The following is a 17,173-nucleotide window of genomic DNA, read 5'->3' as shown; positions in this document are numbered from 1 at the left end:
ATGGCAGCACTTTTCAAATTGCTTGAATAACCAATTTATTAGTTACAGTATTGACTTTTTTCTTAGTATTGTGGCTTTTGTGGTCCATGCAGGATGTTAGCACTGTGACATTAGAAATGTGCTTCAGCCTTCCTTCTAACACCTAGCCCAGTGGCCTTTGCCAGTCATACATAGATTCAGTTCCCTCTAAAATCAACTTAAGTGGACTGACTGCAGAGAAAACACAAGTATTGGGTTGAATATAAAAGATCAAAATTCCCTTGGATGAAAATTAAATATCACTATTTCTATCACTATATAGCTCATGAGACGCTAAGCTGATAACATCCTAAACAGAAGCTTCTCTACTTGGTGTTAGTTATTTCTCAATTCCCCCCTCACTTTTTCAAATATACAATGGGTCACTTAAGAAGCCCCATTTTCTTCAGAAACAAGAAATGCTTGTAATGCACACTGAGAACAAACACAGTTTTAGTGCCTTGGGAGTAATACCAGTTCATCCACAGCGGGGTGAGCCTGTATGCGTGCACATGGTATGGACTCACTGGCCTCAGGAGAACACAGTTTTTACACTGGTTAGGGAATGCTGAGGGCTACTTCTTCTTTTTTTTTTTTTTTTTGTGGAACTGGTGTTTGGTTCTTTTTTTGTGGGTTCTTTTTATTATTATTATATTACTGTTGTACTGGGAGTACACTGTGACATTTACAAAAGTTCTTACAATATATTATAGTTGAATTCACCCCTTCCACCATTCTCCTTTATCCCCCACCCCACCCCCATTCCTGGAATAGTTTCAACAGTTCTCGTTTTTTTCCATCTTCATACAGGACTGGGGTTTGAACTCAGGGCTTCATGCTCGAAAAGCAGGCGCTCTACAGCTCGAGCCACACCTCTCATCCATTTTGCTCTGCCAGGGCTGGCCTTGAACCATGGTCCTCCCAATCTCAGCATCCCTAGTACCTAGGATTACAGCCATGAGCCATCAGGCCCTGGCTGAAGTCTCCTTTTCTAAAATCACAGTATGGTGGTATGAAATCCACACCCTCAAACTTCAAATTTCATTCCTCCCTCAAAGTCGTAAGTATTGAAGAGTGAAGACAGGGCTAACTGTTGCAAAGACTTAACTAGGGTTTCCCAGTTCGAGGTGAGAGGGATGGGGGAGGCAGGCAGGAGGCTTAGGAATACCCAGAAGGAATTGGGAACATGGAACTCAGGTCACCAAGCAGCCGATTACAAACAAAACGGCCTTCTAAATTCCTGTGGATACCACCATACACCATGGCCTGAGTGGTGCCCTGAATTCCTTTCCACAGTGAATAGAGGATACTTGACCAGGGGTGTAGTCCAAGACTGGTGAAAGTCCCCTTAATTCCTTCCAGGATTTATCTCCCATTTCCCCAGCAGGTAAACTGGTTAATTTACATCCCAGGTAATTATCTCTGAATTTCATTGGCTGGTAACTCATCTCTCAGCTACAGCACTGTTTGCGAAGGTCAATGGAGAAATTCCGAAGGAAAACTTCCTCTCTACAGCACCACGCGGAAGAGACGCACCCACCGCAGCCAACCCACCCAGGTCCACTTCACCCACGCAGGTCTTCCTGGCAAGTTCCTCCGGCTGCTGCCCCCGCCCTGCTTCACGTGCCTCAGGGGGCCCACGGTCCCCGGACCGCCCAGGACACACCTGAGCCCCCTGGACCCCACGCAACAGAGCATCGCCCACGTGTCCCCAACCCACGCGGAACCCACGGCAGAGAAGCGCGCTCTTGAGCGACCCCAGGCTCGCAGTCGAGCTGGTCTAGGTGACAGAGCATCAGCCGGGCATCCCCGAGTCCTTCAGAGAGAAGCTCGCCGCACCTGCCTCGTCCCGATCGCAGCGTCCGCCCGAGCGCGCCGCCCCCGTGGCGAGGTCCCCGGCAGGTGCCCCGCGCACGCCCCGCTCTAGGAGACCCGCGAAGGGGAAGGAAAGTGCTCTGTACCTGATCCTGTCCTTCTCCACCCTCTGCAGTTGCTCATTTCTCTCCAGCACCTGAAGGATCTTCCTGGCTTCTTCCTCGTTTAAGAAACTGCAGTCAAACCCCCGAGGAGCTTCCGTCATTTTCCCCACCAGCTGTGTTACAGTCAAGCTCCTGCGCGCCTCGCGTCACGATGGCATTTTTCAAGATAGACAAGACTAGTTTCACCAACTTGATTCCAGAGCCAGTGATAAGTCCTCCCCTTTGAGAATCCAAAACCACAAACCTAGGGAACGGCCCACACATACAAGGCTCATTTTTACACCACCTTAATGACATGTTTCTCTCAACCTGTCCAACCAAGATGCAAAATGAACCACTAAAGGGAGAGAAGGAGCCAATCCCATTTCGAGGAGGGCGGGCCCTGCCTCGTCTCCTCCCCTCCCCTTCCCCCACCGCCTATCTGACTTGTTAGGCAAACAAGCCTGCATAATTCAGCCTCTAAGTGCGGCCTGGCCTTAAATGTTGGCCCTAAAGTATTTCCTTTGGCGGTTGCTGTTTGCTCTAAGAACTTGAACTTGAGTAGCAGAAAGAGTGAAAAGAAATTCGTAACTAATTAAGAACTCAGGAAATAGAACTGCGGGTAGGCTCTTCAGTGCCTGGAATGATACCCTATTTGAAAGACCAGGAGGGGCTAAAATCACATACAGCCATTTGTGAACAGACCTGGCTTACCCTTGGCAATAAATTCTTTGCCAAACTTCCCATCTCTCACCCCCTCACACCGCCCTCCCCCAGCACTGTCCCACTAAATTCTCAGACTTTGGAAACCAACAAACAAAAAACCCATTTATGGTAGTTTTAGAAGATAGGCCTGGGGCAAAGGATGGGAGAAAACACCTCTGACTAAAGCAAAATGTAATCCTATGAAACCACAGACATTGTTTTTCCTAGAAAGTTGATTATTCCATGATGCAATGAAGTATGACAAGTATTTCCAAAGATTTTCATATATATGTAAAAATCATCAAGACCCTTTCAGAAAACATGTTTCTCTTCCTACACAAAAACGCCTTTGTCAGATGGACTTCCCTGCCATGTAGCTTTAGTAGTTTGGTCATTTCTTATGTGGTGGTAGTGATTACTAATGTTTAAAATTATTTCACATGTGTCACCTGTTTTCATGATAAATAAGCCCAATAAAGATTTTATATCTGTGAAAAAAAAAAAAAACCAAAAACATGAAAATAAAAATGGCTATGTTTTGGCCTCTCAGCCTTCTACTCACGCTGATCATATTTACATGTCTGGGCAACTAGCCATTTGAATAACTTTTAGTGGGCGTCCTCTGTATAAAGCAGGAACCAATTCTGCTTATCAATGTTGCACAACACAAAACCCCTTGATAAGCTGGGTCTGTGTTAATGACAGAAGTTTACAAATATGTCTTCGTCTCTTCATTTATTGGGCATACACATTGGATTTTTAATGTGAGCACTGGTGGGTTTTTACTCTGTTCACAGTATGACCAGTGAGCTGATTTCATCCAACATAGTCTGATGCCTGTTACATGTAGGCATTGTGCATTGTAAGCAACACAGTCCAGTGGGGGAGATAACATGAACAGAAAACTGAGCACATATTAAAGAAAATATACTATACTCTCCAGAAGAGAATTTTCTATGGGTGTGGCATTTAGGCTGAAACTCCAATAGGAAGAAACAGAGAAATTGTGAGTCTATTCTAGGCCGGGGGAGCAAAGGATGGATAGCAGCAGAACGCTCTCTAGGAATCTTCCCATGTTCCACGGGCTCCTCTGATGAATGGCCATGGTGAGCAAAAACTTGAAAGCTAGAAAAGGCAGGAGTGCGTTCAGGGATTGGTAAATGATCAGATCTGGCTAGAGTATACATTCTCAATAGTACAAACTCTTAATCTTTTGATGTCTAAAGCACAGATAGATATGCGACACATAGGCAGATATGCAGTGTATAATAATAGCATTTTATGAGGGGAAATTAATCTAAAAATCCCTTAAATGTTCCTTGGGGGGAACAGTAATGAAAAGAGGTTTTGAACTCAGAGCCTCATGCTTGGTTGGCAGGTGCTTGAGTCTCTCTACCAGCCCTTTATTATTATTATTATTATTTGGTGGCACTGGGGGAAAAAAAGGTTTTGGAGCAGTGGACTAGCCAAATAGGGCACATGAAGAGTAAATGAGGCTGAGATCTGATCGTTAATGCCATGCTTAATAACCTGGATTTCATTCTGCAAACAGTGAAGAGCCAATACAGGCTTGGAAGTGACAATGATGTGGTTGGGACTGAACTTTGGGAAGATTACTCTTGTAACAGGAGACAAGGAAGAGTGATGGCCGACATAAGGACTCCAAGTTACCTGTGATTCATCCACATGGCGATGCCCAGTACAAGTGGTAAATGGGGGACTGGAAATCTTGAAGTAGGGATGAGAAGTAGATTTGGAAGTCATTTACTTGAAGATGATGGTCAAAACCCACAGAATAAGTACAGCAAAGGGTGAATGAACAAGGAGCAAATGGTGAGCTCAGAGAGCTGAATGACTGACCTCATTAGCATCAGCCCTGAGTCATGCCTCAGCCCTAGGTTGTGGCACAAAGGGAGATACTATTGAGACATTGTTAGATTGACATTTTATATTGAGAAATTTACAAGGTATTGGGGTTTGCCCTGGTAACTGCATAGAATAGTTTCATTAGGGTTATGAACAATTCTCTTAAAGTAAAAATAATTCTGAACTGTTTGTTTTCTGGAATTATTTAATCAAGTGCAAGCAGCCATTTGCAAGCTTAGTATCTGTTAAGTATTCTGGATGGATAGAAAACAATCTTCAGAAATCTCCCTTAGTCTTATCTTTTACAGGCTGCTGGCCAAATCCCCAGCAGAAGGCTTAGTCTCTTTCTTCCCTGACAATCACTCAGCCATAAGAAATGCTGATCACATCACTTGCTTACATGTCTGAATTTTTGCCATCTAAAGTCACCTATGACCCCAGTAGGCCACTGAGAGTCAACTCTGTAGATTAAGGCTAGTTTTTTCACAGAAAGAATTTTTCTGGCCTATTTTGTCTCCTTTTCCTGGACCATTCAAAAATGCTCTCTCCAACAGCAGATGGAGTGTGTTTGGTGACAGCTTTCAGTTAAACAAGCAAATACATGTTGGCTTGAAAATAAGGTGTTGGGAATAGTCTTTTACTAGTAAACAAGAAAAGTAAACTCCAAAAAGGGAGTTTGCACACTTCATTTCAGTTCTAAACGTTCAGTGAATTCCTTTGCAAATGTAGATAGAAAACGACCTTTTTAGTTCCCCCTGAGGCTTCAATCTTGTATCTAAAATCATGGGGTAAAGATTCAATTCCATAAAAAAATGTCAGTTAAAAATCCCTAAACCTTAGCTTTTTAAAAAAAAATTTCTAAAAGAAAGATCATAATAACCAACATTATAAGACTTTTGTAAAATTCAGTGAGGTGATGAAATAATGCAACTAATGAGATTACCACATAGTTGGCACTCAATGAATGGTATCTATTGGTAACATTTGTATACAGAGCAGCCTATAATTTTAAAAGTATCATTCTCTTTGATTATGAAAAGAAATACCTATTTGTTGGGTTGAAGAAAATTGAACAATATAAGATTCAGATAGATGGAGACCAAAATTTCAGTTTACTGGTAATGTTTAATGGAAGAATGTGGGTTAGTTCTGTGGCTAAATGTTTGCTAGTGCTGACCTTCCCACATCTAGCCCTGAGCAGGGGGAGGAGTTGAATTTGGGGAGCAGACATTACTGGTGATAGATACATGGCACAGAGAATTATCACCAAGTGCTCCCAGCTTTCTAATGGATTAATATCACCATCAAAATGTATGATTAAGGAATTTCATACCCTTATCACCCTTCAATCAGATAAGTTACTCCTCCACCTACTCTGAGAAACAGGAAGTAATGGTCAGGCAGAGAGGCTGGAAGTTACTGCAGTCACAAATGTCTCATCCTATGTAAATGCAAGAACATAGAAATGAGCAAAACTCTTAGTATCTTGGTTACTTAACCAATGTATTAAGGATTGATATAATTATTATTTTATATACTACTCCCACTGTCTGTATACATGTATTTATTTATTTAAAATAGAAATAACATATTTTTTCTAGAATGTCCCTTTATATGACTCATGGACTTCCCTAGATAATGAGGTATCATAGATCCTTGAGTAATATGAACGTAATGCAAGATTCATAAAGACCTTTAGAATATTTAAACAAGTCACTGAACACCAGGGTGACAGATGGCATAAGTGTATGATTCTAAAACTCAAAGCATCAGATGAAGCAAGGGGACCAGAGCCTCCTGGTCTTTCCTGTCAGAAATTAATAAATCAAGTTTCCACATCTCAAAATGTACCTGGCAACAAACAAAACCAAACCAAAATCTGCCAAAACTCAGGGTCTGAGCAGCACATCCTAGTCTGAACATTCAGTTCTGCCCAGTTCCATGTCATCACTGGAACAGACTTTCAGTGTTCCCACTCTACCTAAAGGATAAAGGAGGGAGGCAGTGAACTCTGAGGTTTGTACAAACACCCAAGACTCTGTTCAAAACTCAGAAAAAAGTAAACATTTCTAGATATTCTATGAGTCTATTGTTAGCCTGATAGCAGAACTTGAAAAAAAACAAGGTCAACCAACAAACACATAAGCCAAAAATACTACAATTTCCCTAGTGACTCAGATGAGACAAAACTCTAAGAAAAATGCCAGGAAACAAAAAAAGGTAGAAATATATTGCATGACTAAGAGATTATTCTAGGAATACAAAAATATTTTAATATCAACACAGTTTATTTTATCAGGTTAACTTATTCTTTATCAGGATGTCAGAGGAAGAGAATTATATGATTAAAAGTTCTTTGGTAATATTTAAGATTGCCTTTTGTTAGAACTAAACTACATTAAACTAAATTTAATGTCCATAGTAAAGTAGGATTAGAATGATGTTTATTTCACATAGTAAGGAATAGTTTGTCCAGATAATTAATGGTAAACAATTAAGAACAAAGCACAGATAGCTGCTGAGTATGATCTAACGTTGTTCTGGTAGTTGTTGATAAAAAGTACTGAGGTCTAACTCTTAGAAAAGAAAACATTGACCATAGATGTTGATTATCTACATAGAAAAAAATCCAAAGAAATTCATTTTAAAAAACTATTAAAACTAAAAAGAGAATGCAGGTAAGTGGTCAGTGTATTGGATCATTAATGTGGAATGTCTACCATGTTGGGAAATGGTTTTAAAATTGTGTAGACAAAAATCTTCCTGCCCTCAAGAAAATTACATTTTAATAGGCAGAAGTAAAAAGTGAGAAAAAAATCAACATAAATTTAGAGTGTGATAAGTGCTATGAACAGAATCAATGGGGTGGCCATCACATATGAGATGACACTTGAGTGGAAACCTGAAAGATAACAATCCAAGCATGAGAAAAAGTGGGAAAGTAAATGGACATGTATTTTCCAAGTGGCTTCAAGTTGAATAAAATATGGACAAAGAATAGACTTATGTGCTATTAGTAAAATTTTTTGAAACTATGTCAACTTCATGCAAGAAATAATCCAATGGGCTTCTTGCCCAGGTAATGTGATTTAGTGATGCAAGTCATTTAGTATTTATTCAACCGCCATGGGTCAGGTGCTGTACCAGGTGCTAGCAACACAGAGGTACAAAAACAAGCAGATCTCTATCCTCATGGAGTTTACGTTCCTGAGGGAAGAGACAAATAATACTATGTAAATAAATAAAAGCTTTACCAAGTGTGATAAGTACCTTGAAAAAGACTAACAAGTTCATATGATAGAGAGTAACTCCTTGGGGGAGACGGCTACCTCACTTGGAGTGGTCAGGAAGGCTTCCCTGAACTGACAAGTAAGTGGTGATCTAAAGGGTGTCAAGGATCCGACCTTGAGAGGCGCCAGGAGGAGTTTCTGCCTGGTGGCAAGCATCCAGACACCTAGGCAGGAGAGAGGTTAGCATGTTTGGGGCTGACGTTTGTGGACTATGGTGAATACAGGGAAGAGAGACAGAAAAGAAGGTTGGAAAAAATAGATGTGACCCTGATGCAGCAGTTAGGTCAAGGCCAGAGGGTTTCGATCTCAATCTAAGGGCATGACCTTGGAGTCAGGAGTTCCACTTCTAGCCACCTCATTTATTAGATGTGTGACCTTGAGTGGTGGTTTCTCCTCCTTATCTGTGAAGGGGAGTAATAATGGTGGCTGCCTAATAAGGCTGTGGAATTAAGTTTGATGATGTTTGTGAAGTACTTAGCATATAGCAAGTCAGAAAAGAGGGGTGGGGAGAGAGACAGAATGATTCTCCCCAAATGGTCAGCTGGATTCTGCCTAATTGTCCTCCTCACACCTGGTGGCTTCTGGGATGAGAAAGGATTTCCATTTGTTCATCTCTTCTGGCCCTGCCTCCAACCTGGAGGAACTCTTGCCTCTGGGTAGAACCCACCTCAAATCATTTATGACATAAGAATTAAAATTGTTTTGAATTGAAAATATGACACCACGCAAGTAAATGGATGGAACTGGAGAACATCATTCTGAGTGAGGTTAGCCTGGCCCAAAAGACCAAAAATCGTATGTTCTCCCTCATATGCGGACATCAGATCAAGGGCAAACACAGCAAGGGGATTGGACTTTGAGTACATGATAAAGAGAGAACACACAAGGAAGGTATGAGGATAGGTAAGACACCCAAAAAACTAGATAGCATTTGTTGCCCTCAACGCAGAGAAACTAAAGCAGATACTTTAAAGCAACTGAGGCCAATAAGAGAAGAGGACCAGGAACTAGAGAAAAGGTTAGATCAAGAGGAATTAACTTAGAAGGTAACACACATGCACCGGAAATCAATGCAAGTAAACTCCCTGTATAGCTATCCTTATCTCAACTAGCAAAAACCCTTGTTCCTTCCTATTATTGCTTATACTCTCTCTTCAAGAAAATTAGAGATAAGGGCAAAATAGTTTCTGCCTGGTAGAGAGGGGTTGGGGGGGAAGGGATTGAGTGGGGGGGAGGGGAAGGGGGGAGAAATGAACCAAACATTGTATGCACATATGAATAAAATTTAAAAAATAAATAAAAAAAGAGAAAATACGACACCAAAAAAATATATATATATGACCCTAACATAGTAAAAGAAAAAAGATATTACAATCCTGCCATTCTAATTCAAGGGCTTTTTCCACATCTAAACGTCATTCTAAAGTTCTTTTCCCTGTGATGTGTGTGTGTGTGTGTGTGATTGAAAGTTACATTTTCTTTTCCCCACCCACATTGTGTAACAGCCTCTTTTCAACTTCTAATTAACTGGATCATGGAAATGATTAGAACTCTTACATCTAATCAATTGGTAACTCAAACTAAGCCAATAGTTTTTTGTTTTGTTTTGTTTTTTACTGTACAATTTAAAGAGCATTTATGGATGTAGCTGGATTTCTTTCTCAATTTGATTCGAAAGCTTAGATAAAAATGTCATCTGCTGCCTTTCTTTTCAGAAGACAGTGAGCTTTCCATAACTCTCCTTCTGCGCTCATCAACTGACCCCTGGAAAATAAATCTTTTTGTCTGTTATGGGCTATCTTTTCATTAGGAAGGACAACAGGGTGAAAGAACCCACAGCGCTCATGAGGTGGAGGGAAGATTGCCAGGGCTGCTTTCAGCCAAAGATTTTTAAAAGTTCTTAGTAACTCACTTCTTCAAAATTAAAGGCTTAGATTGGTTTGCTTCCATAACACTAGTCCATTGAACTTGATTTTGCTCCTTGAGTCTAGGACACTGCCATCTGAGTAGCTTGGAATGTGTGCGCTTGTTCAGAAGAGAAGACCTTGCCCTGTACTTCTACTGTATTTCATGGAAAGGTGGAGGAAGCCGAACGGAAGGAATGAAAGAACATTTTAATGTAGAAGCTGAGCTCAGCTTCTTCCACGCTTCTAGGAAATGTCCACTCAGAATGAAGAGTGAGATTGAAAGCTGCATTTCCCTTTCCACATCCACAGCCTAACACACAGCCTCTTTGCAACCTCCAATTAACTGGATCATTACAATTAATTAATATGCCACTTACATCTAATCAAATGATGTCTTACACCAAACTAGAAGAATTTTTTCTCTGTGTGCCTTTTAAAGAGAGTCTATTAGTGTATTTGAGCTTTTTCCTCATTTTGTTTCAAAATGAGAAATTTAGTCTTAAACTAAATAATTTGTCTAATATGAATAGCACAGTATCAAGGTTGTAGTTCTTTAGAACTTATACTGTGGTTTGAGTAGGCAAATTTCCATTAAATAGAACTTGATATTTTCATTTCTTGTTTCTAAATTCATTATCAGGCTAGTGTCTAATTCATTATCAAGGAAGACTTTAAGCAGTACTAACTAAAATCAAGGTCTCTATGACTTAATTTGAAAGTATTCTAAGAACTGCACTTTTTGGTCTTTTGTTTCCCATATCAGTCATTCTCAAGTATGAGGCCTTCTTCAAACAATACCTAAACCACCCAGATGCTAGAATCTAGCCATCACTATTCTGTGGCACATGAGTGTTCTCTCTGGCTATATATGTTGTTTCATAGATGCTACATATGCTTTAAAGTTTATTGTCAAGTGACAAGGAGGATGACAAATACAATGGAAATCCTGAGGCTGAGCTTATAGCTCTGCAGGTCTATAATGGAGAGGCTTCCTCAGGTGACAGTATTCCTGCTGGAGGCAAAAATATACCATATGTATTGTTGTCCCTAGCTTCAAACATCTGATTTGAGTGTTAATTTTGAGCACAAATGACTACTCTATTGGAATAGAGTAATTTCTAGGCCTTGCTAAATCCTATTAACTTAATTATTGTGTTTCTGAAAATATGTTTTAATTAACTTAGTGCTGTAATATCAATAGTCACATGACGGCATGTATCATTCCAGACGTCCTTCTGGTCCACAGGTTGACTAGATAGACAAACTTTTAATTAATAGCATATTCCAACAAATAGTCATAGGGGAGAATAATGTACCTAACATATTAAGAGATACAAACCAGGAACAGTGTCCCCAAGACTGACTAAGAAATAGTCACATAAATTTACAACCATACTAAGTGTAATCCAAGCTTAAACAATAACAGATACCCTTCTACTTCTGAGATTTTTATTAAAACCTTAAGTTCTGAAATTCAATCAGTATTTTTTCCTCAAAGCCATATTGTTTATGTTCTATGTCTTTAGATATGGTAAATAGCAAAAGCTATGGAAATGTTGATCATTTTCTCTTTGGTATAGATATCTGAATACAAAATGATAGACTACATTTTTCTCCTGTTTGTTTTGAAGGCGGGTCCAACTGGGATGACCCTGTAAACATTTAATGTGCTTTCCTTCATGGCTATCAAGTTGCTCTGTTGAAGCACAACTCCTTGCATTTTGCACATCCATTTTCAATGCCATCATTCATTCATTCATTCTGGGTTATTTAGATTAATTCTTTTAGAGTTATTTTTGTTCATTCTTTCATTCAACACATAATTATTGGGCAGGTGCCAGGCACTGTTCTAGGACTGTTCTTTACTTCTCTATTCTAATTCTCTTTTTAGTTTAATTTTCTCCTAATCCCTGCCTTGATCATTTTAAGTATTTGCCTTTATCTCCTATACTTCTGTTTTTGAAGAGTATCTTCTATGTAGACTTGTGTATCCAGCAGTTTTCTAGAAATACAGATTACTTGGGTCAGAGGGCTTTCCTCCTGTATGATTCACTGTCTTCCTTAGACTCCGGCTTCAATAAAAATTGTCTTTAACATAAAGTGGTTTATATGGGATCAGTAGGATGAGAAAATAAAACAGAAACCCAACACCTATTGCTAAACTGTGCAAATCATATATAAATTCCTAGATTGGTTTGAAGTTCATCTATTCATGGTTTCCTCTGGAAGTGCTGAAAATGTTTGAGATCTACATACTGGTGATAGTTGTACAACATTGTGAGTGCACTAGATTGCAATGACTTTTGCACTTCAAAATGATTATTTCTATGCTATATGAATTTCACTCCAATTAAAACTTTTAAACCATAGTTCACAATTTTGTCCCTGTTGATAAAACTGTCAACCTACCTCATCCTTACCGCAGTAATCTAGGGAATAGTCCATACATAACCTAAGTGCATCAAGGACAATGCCATTATTAACTCAGTCTTCCCAAAATATAAAGCTTAGGTTCAGTTCAGCAGGGCAGCATTAAGTCACAGGAGTGGTAAACATTTGCAAGACACAACCACTCTACTCTGAGTTGTAGCCTGCTTGCTTCACATGACTCTGAATGCTACCACAAGTAGGATCCCCACCTGTGGGTGGAGAGCAGCTCCTAATAACCACAAGGAGCAAGACTTCCTCATGGGTTGACCTGGAAGAAGGAAAGGCTGTTTCTAGAAGGAGCAATCATAAATGTCTGAGATCCAAGGGAAAAGATCCTGGAATCCTTAAAATGACGTTGGGGAGGCTTAACAGGCAGTTATCATAAGTAAACAGACATTACAGATGTACCTCGTGGTCCAGGTCAGAAGAACTATTTTAATGATACTCAATCTTTTAATCTTTGGAGGTAGGCATTTGTTTTTGCTATATTTAACTACATTCAATTGAAGGAAGGATTGAAAATTTTTGCTGATTAAAGAAAACCCATTCTCTTTCCCATTCATCTTCCCTTCATGGCCCTATCTGACCTCTTTGTATTTTCTGTATTTATTTTATGTATAGTATTATTGCAAATTAGAACTGAGAGAATGTTTTCCTACTAAGGAGGTTGAAGCTCACCCCCTTTCCTATAAGTGAGTGTCCTGGTTTATAAATTACAGGATGGGGCACCAAGGGGAAGGTTGAGATGACTCTTAAAGAGGATGATGCTGGAGAAAGATGGCTAGAAAAGTGAACTGGAAGTGGATGTGGAGGCTAAGGAAAGTGTCAGATCCTGAGTGTTCTGACACTCTAGCATCAAAGGTCAGAAGGCTATATAAGAAGTGTCCTCCTGTGGCCAGAGAGGACACTCAGGTCATGAGGACTAAATCGATTTTAGGAAAAGGAGGAAGAAAAAGTCAAAGATCTGTAAGTATATAGGAAATTTTGATAAAAATAAGGGTTTCTGGCTTTAGAAAATAAGTATGTTAGAGAAATAGTTTGCATTGGATGAAGCTGAGTTGGATGGACTGACTTGAAAGGGACTGAGAGTAGGAAAGAGGTCAGTGGATAAGAGGGACATTCTTCAGGGGTGAGCCCCACACAGGGAATGATGGAGTTTTGGGTGGTAGTAAATAATTTCTAGGACAAGTCTACCAAAATCCAGATGGAAATGGGGTATGATGGCAAAGAACTCTGAACAGGGGCTTAAGGAAAATAAACTGTTACTGATAATGACTTTGAGCCATTATTTCCAAAATGAATTGGTAACCCAGGTGGTGACCCTACTGGGGTTCTTCTCATCCTGCAGAGTCGTCATGTCTGGGCATCACAGGCCTAAGGTTTACAAGTGAAAGTCATGGAAAACAGCTATGTAGAGTACAGGAGAGCGTTGTTCTTACAAAAATGAAACCACGACCTACTAGAGTAGTTTTGTTTTTTCTCAGACTCCCCTGTTTCATGCTCCCTAATCTCTTGCACTGTCTTTTTCTATAACTCAGCCTAAAGTTTGGCTCATCTTTACTTGCTTCACAAAACTCACTTGAACCTGCTCCAACTCACCTATCCTAGATAGCTTAATATCAAATTATTCACTTATTTTTCAGGTATTTTAAATGCAGGTCTTCTCTGGAAATTGTAAACTCCTTAACTTAAAGTTAAGCCTTTTAGAGACAGCCTTTCATACAAAAGAGTCAGCTGAGACTCACTTTGTGTTTGAAGCCTTCCCCCACCCTTTCCTTATGATTCACCTCTGCTCATGACAGCCTCCCTCAAGCCTCATCTGCCCATATAAACCTTAATCACTCTCTCACTTAACTAGAGATAAAACTCTGTGAAGCAGGGAATCCTAGCTTAATTACTTTTTATTAAACTCATACACTCTACTCCAAGTTCAATTTTTTCATACCACTTATAAATTTCAAAATTTAGAAACCATTGAGAACATTTCCACTTATCATCAGAGGCTATGGTAATCTTAAATGATGGGCTTTTCACTGAAGACTCTTAAGAGTCATCAAAGGGAGGCCCAAAAGAAGTAGCAGAGATTAGGAAGTCTAAAATTAGAGGAATAGAAATCCTTTGAAATATGAATCTGACCATGAACAGAAGCACATCAGCTGTACCAGACAATAGACCAATATAATAGACAACACAAATATAAAACACTACTTATGAAAATATCACTATCCAGAATAGAATAGAATGTTAGAAAAATGGGTCAAAAAAACTTCATTTTTCTTTGCTCTCTTTATTATTCACAGGTCATACTCATGCCTTGAATTGCTGAAAGAACCAAAAGATTCAAAAATATTCCATACTGGGAACACTCAGTCTTAATACAGAACAAGAATTATTGTTTAAACTCATTTAAGCCTGTAAGTTATTGAATGTCTTCTGGTTTTTAGTATGGAGAGAATATGGAGTCAACTGGAAAAAGAAGTCATAATTTTTCCTTATTGGATGTACAAAACACCCTCCAAATAAAACATTCCTGCTTCTATACATGACTATCAAAGCATCAAACCATTGCAACCATGGCATTGCTGGTACTTACATCTGGGCAGCTGGAAATGATGGTGTGACTGGCATGGTGGCTCTAGAATGTGCTAACAATTGTTTTGTTTTGTTTGGCTCATATATATATATGCTCTTCTAATTTGCATACATGATTACCTAAATGCCAAGTAATTACCCACTTTCCTCACATGATGATTTATATGTGTGAGGATCCCTCCCCTTCACTTATCTTTCATACCTCCACCCAGAATTGCATCAAACAAGGGCCCAAGTACCTGCCAATTGCCTCCTTGTTGAGTCCCAGGACTATTTTTGTAGCCCTGGGACTCTGTCCAATTATTTCCAGAGCTCTTTCCCAGGAACCAATCTTTTAAAATCTTGTCTTCATGGAAGAAATTTCCATTCTGGCATCTCTGGCAAGCCATACATTTCTAACTAGTTTCAGAACATGCTTATATTTTTTATCTCCCTCATAAACTAACATTTTTCAAAGGAATGTCTGAAGACTAGAATCACCTGGGTTGCTTGTTAGAAACACAAATTCCCGTGTTCACCCAGACCTGCTAAATCAGAATCCCTGGCAGTAAGTAGCAGAGTCTACCTTTTTAACAAGCACTGAAGACAATACTTACACACACTAGGGTTTGTAACCACTGCCAAGTTTTTTCAGTGTTCAAATTTTACTCTCCTTAAAATTAGCTTACCACCTCCCAACACCACAGTTCTAAAGAAAGGTATTTTTGTAGTTACCAGATTCTCAAAATGGGGCATTCAAAATGAACATATAATATTCTGGAAGAAGAGGAAATTTCCACTACACCACTGTCAAACTTGGCTCTTCTGTTTTTTTTTTAGCACTAGTGGGATTTGAACTCAGGGCCTTACACTTGCTAGGAAGGCACTCTACCACTTGAGCCATACCTCCAGCCCTTAGCTCTTCTTAAATATTCCTCTCTACCTGGCCAAATGCATGTTTGTGAACATAGGAGGAAGGGGTGCTCTATGCTTCCCAGAATCTTAGAGGGTTGAGCTGATATGGATTTCATGGTCTTAAAAAATGTCCAAGCAGAGACTGTAAAAACCTGGGGCTGTGCACTGCATGCCAAAGTTAGATCTCCATTATGAGAGATGAAGAGAGAGGTAGAAAGGAGGAGAAGGAAAAGCAGAGCGGAGAGTGAGCAAGTCCAGGGATGGAGACAGATTCCAGCAACACGTACGGTCCTTGAGAACTGTTCCTGCCTGAAATCATCTTCCATGCTGAGAGTCCTCTGGGCTTCTTTTTATTGCCCAATAATCCTTGAACTTTGTTGATATTGTCCTATTCAAGTGAGTCCTAACTAGGGGAAGTTTTGTGTCCCTCCACCCACAGGGATGTTGGGCAATGGTCAGAGACTTTTTTTTTGTGGCAGTACTAGAAGCTAAACTCAGGGCCTCACACTTACTAGGCAGGTACCCTCTTCTTGAGTCATGCCACCAGCCCTTTTTGCTTTGGTTATTTTTGAATAGGGTCTTACTTTATGGCCAGGCCTGTCTGGACCACGATCTTCCTATTTATGCTTCCTGCAGAGCTGGGATGACAGACCTGTGCCACTGTGCACCGTACCTAGCCATTGTGTGATGTGTGTGGGGGTTTCATGAACTTTTGGCCCAGGTTGGCCTCAAATGAGTAGCTAGGATTACAGAAGCAAGTCACCACACCTGGCCAGAGACATTTTTGACAGTCACACCTGCATGGTGGTGAAATGGGTAGGGGATGAGCAGATGTCATTACTGGTGTCTAGTTCCATAGAAAGCAGTGGTGTTGCTAAACCTCCTTCAATGCTCAGGATAGCTCCAGAAAACAAGCAACTACTTGGTCCAAAATGTTAAGAGCACAAGACTGAGAAGCTTTGCCCTACTTGATAGTGTCCAGCCTGATCTTCCTGCTATGTGTCCCTGGCTGTCCCACCTCCCAGCCCACTCTCTTTGCAGGTATTTCTCAACAGTGCCACTCCAAGAAGCTTCCTGGTTGGGGAAACTTGCCTAGTTCCAGATTTACTATGGGGTCTGCCTGACCAACTAGAACAAATTAGAGAGTTCACAGAGAATGTAATCTCCCGAGCAGCTGGGGTAGAAAGGAGGCTCAGCCTTGTACTGCTGCTTTGCTCCTCTGCAGAAAAGGTCAGAGGTGCTTCTTTCCCTTTTCTTCCTTATTTCTTTATTTGGTGGTACTTGGGTTTGAACTCAGGGCCTTGCGCTTCCTAGGCAGTCACTGTGCCACTTGAGCCACACCCCTGGTCCTTTTGTTGTTGTTACTTTTCAGATGGGGTCTCACATCTTTTTCCTGGAGCTGGCCTCAGACCATGTTCCTCCTATCTAAGAAGTCTCCTGTATAGTGAGACTACAGATGTGAGGCATCATGCTCAGTTTGTTGGTTGAGATGGGGTCTTGCTAACTTTTTGCC

General features: G+C 40.2%; 1 protein-coding gene across 2 annotated transcripts in view; it reads right to left on the bottom strand.

Annotated features, from left to right (window-relative positions):
• The window catches only part of Exph5 (exophilin 5), a 96,811-nt gene extending 81,914 nt beyond the window's left edge, over positions 1-14,897 (bottom strand). Inside the window, exon 1 of one of the 2 annotated variants that reach the window (XM_074066770.1) lies at positions 14,768-14,897. In XM_074066770.1, coding sequence (XP_073922871.1) covers positions 14,768-14,802 — 35 coding nt within the window. In that variant the 5' untranslated portion in view covers positions 14,803-14,897. Of the gene's footprint in view, positions 1-1,979; positions 2,387-14,767 lie in introns of those variants that run through there. The other variant, XM_020170545.2, reaches the window with a different exon arrangement.
• Between the last annotated feature and the right edge of the window lie 2,276 nt (positions 14,898-17,173).

Source organism: Castor canadensis, chromosome 2, assembly GCF_047511655.1.
Source record: "Castor canadensis chromosome 2, mCasCan1.hap1v2, whole genome shotgun sequence".
NCBI lineage: Eukaryota > Metazoa > Chordata > Mammalia > Rodentia > Castoridae > Castor > Castor canadensis.
Note: the sequence above shows the minus strand (reverse complement) of the source record. Positions and strands in the feature narration are given on the sequence as shown.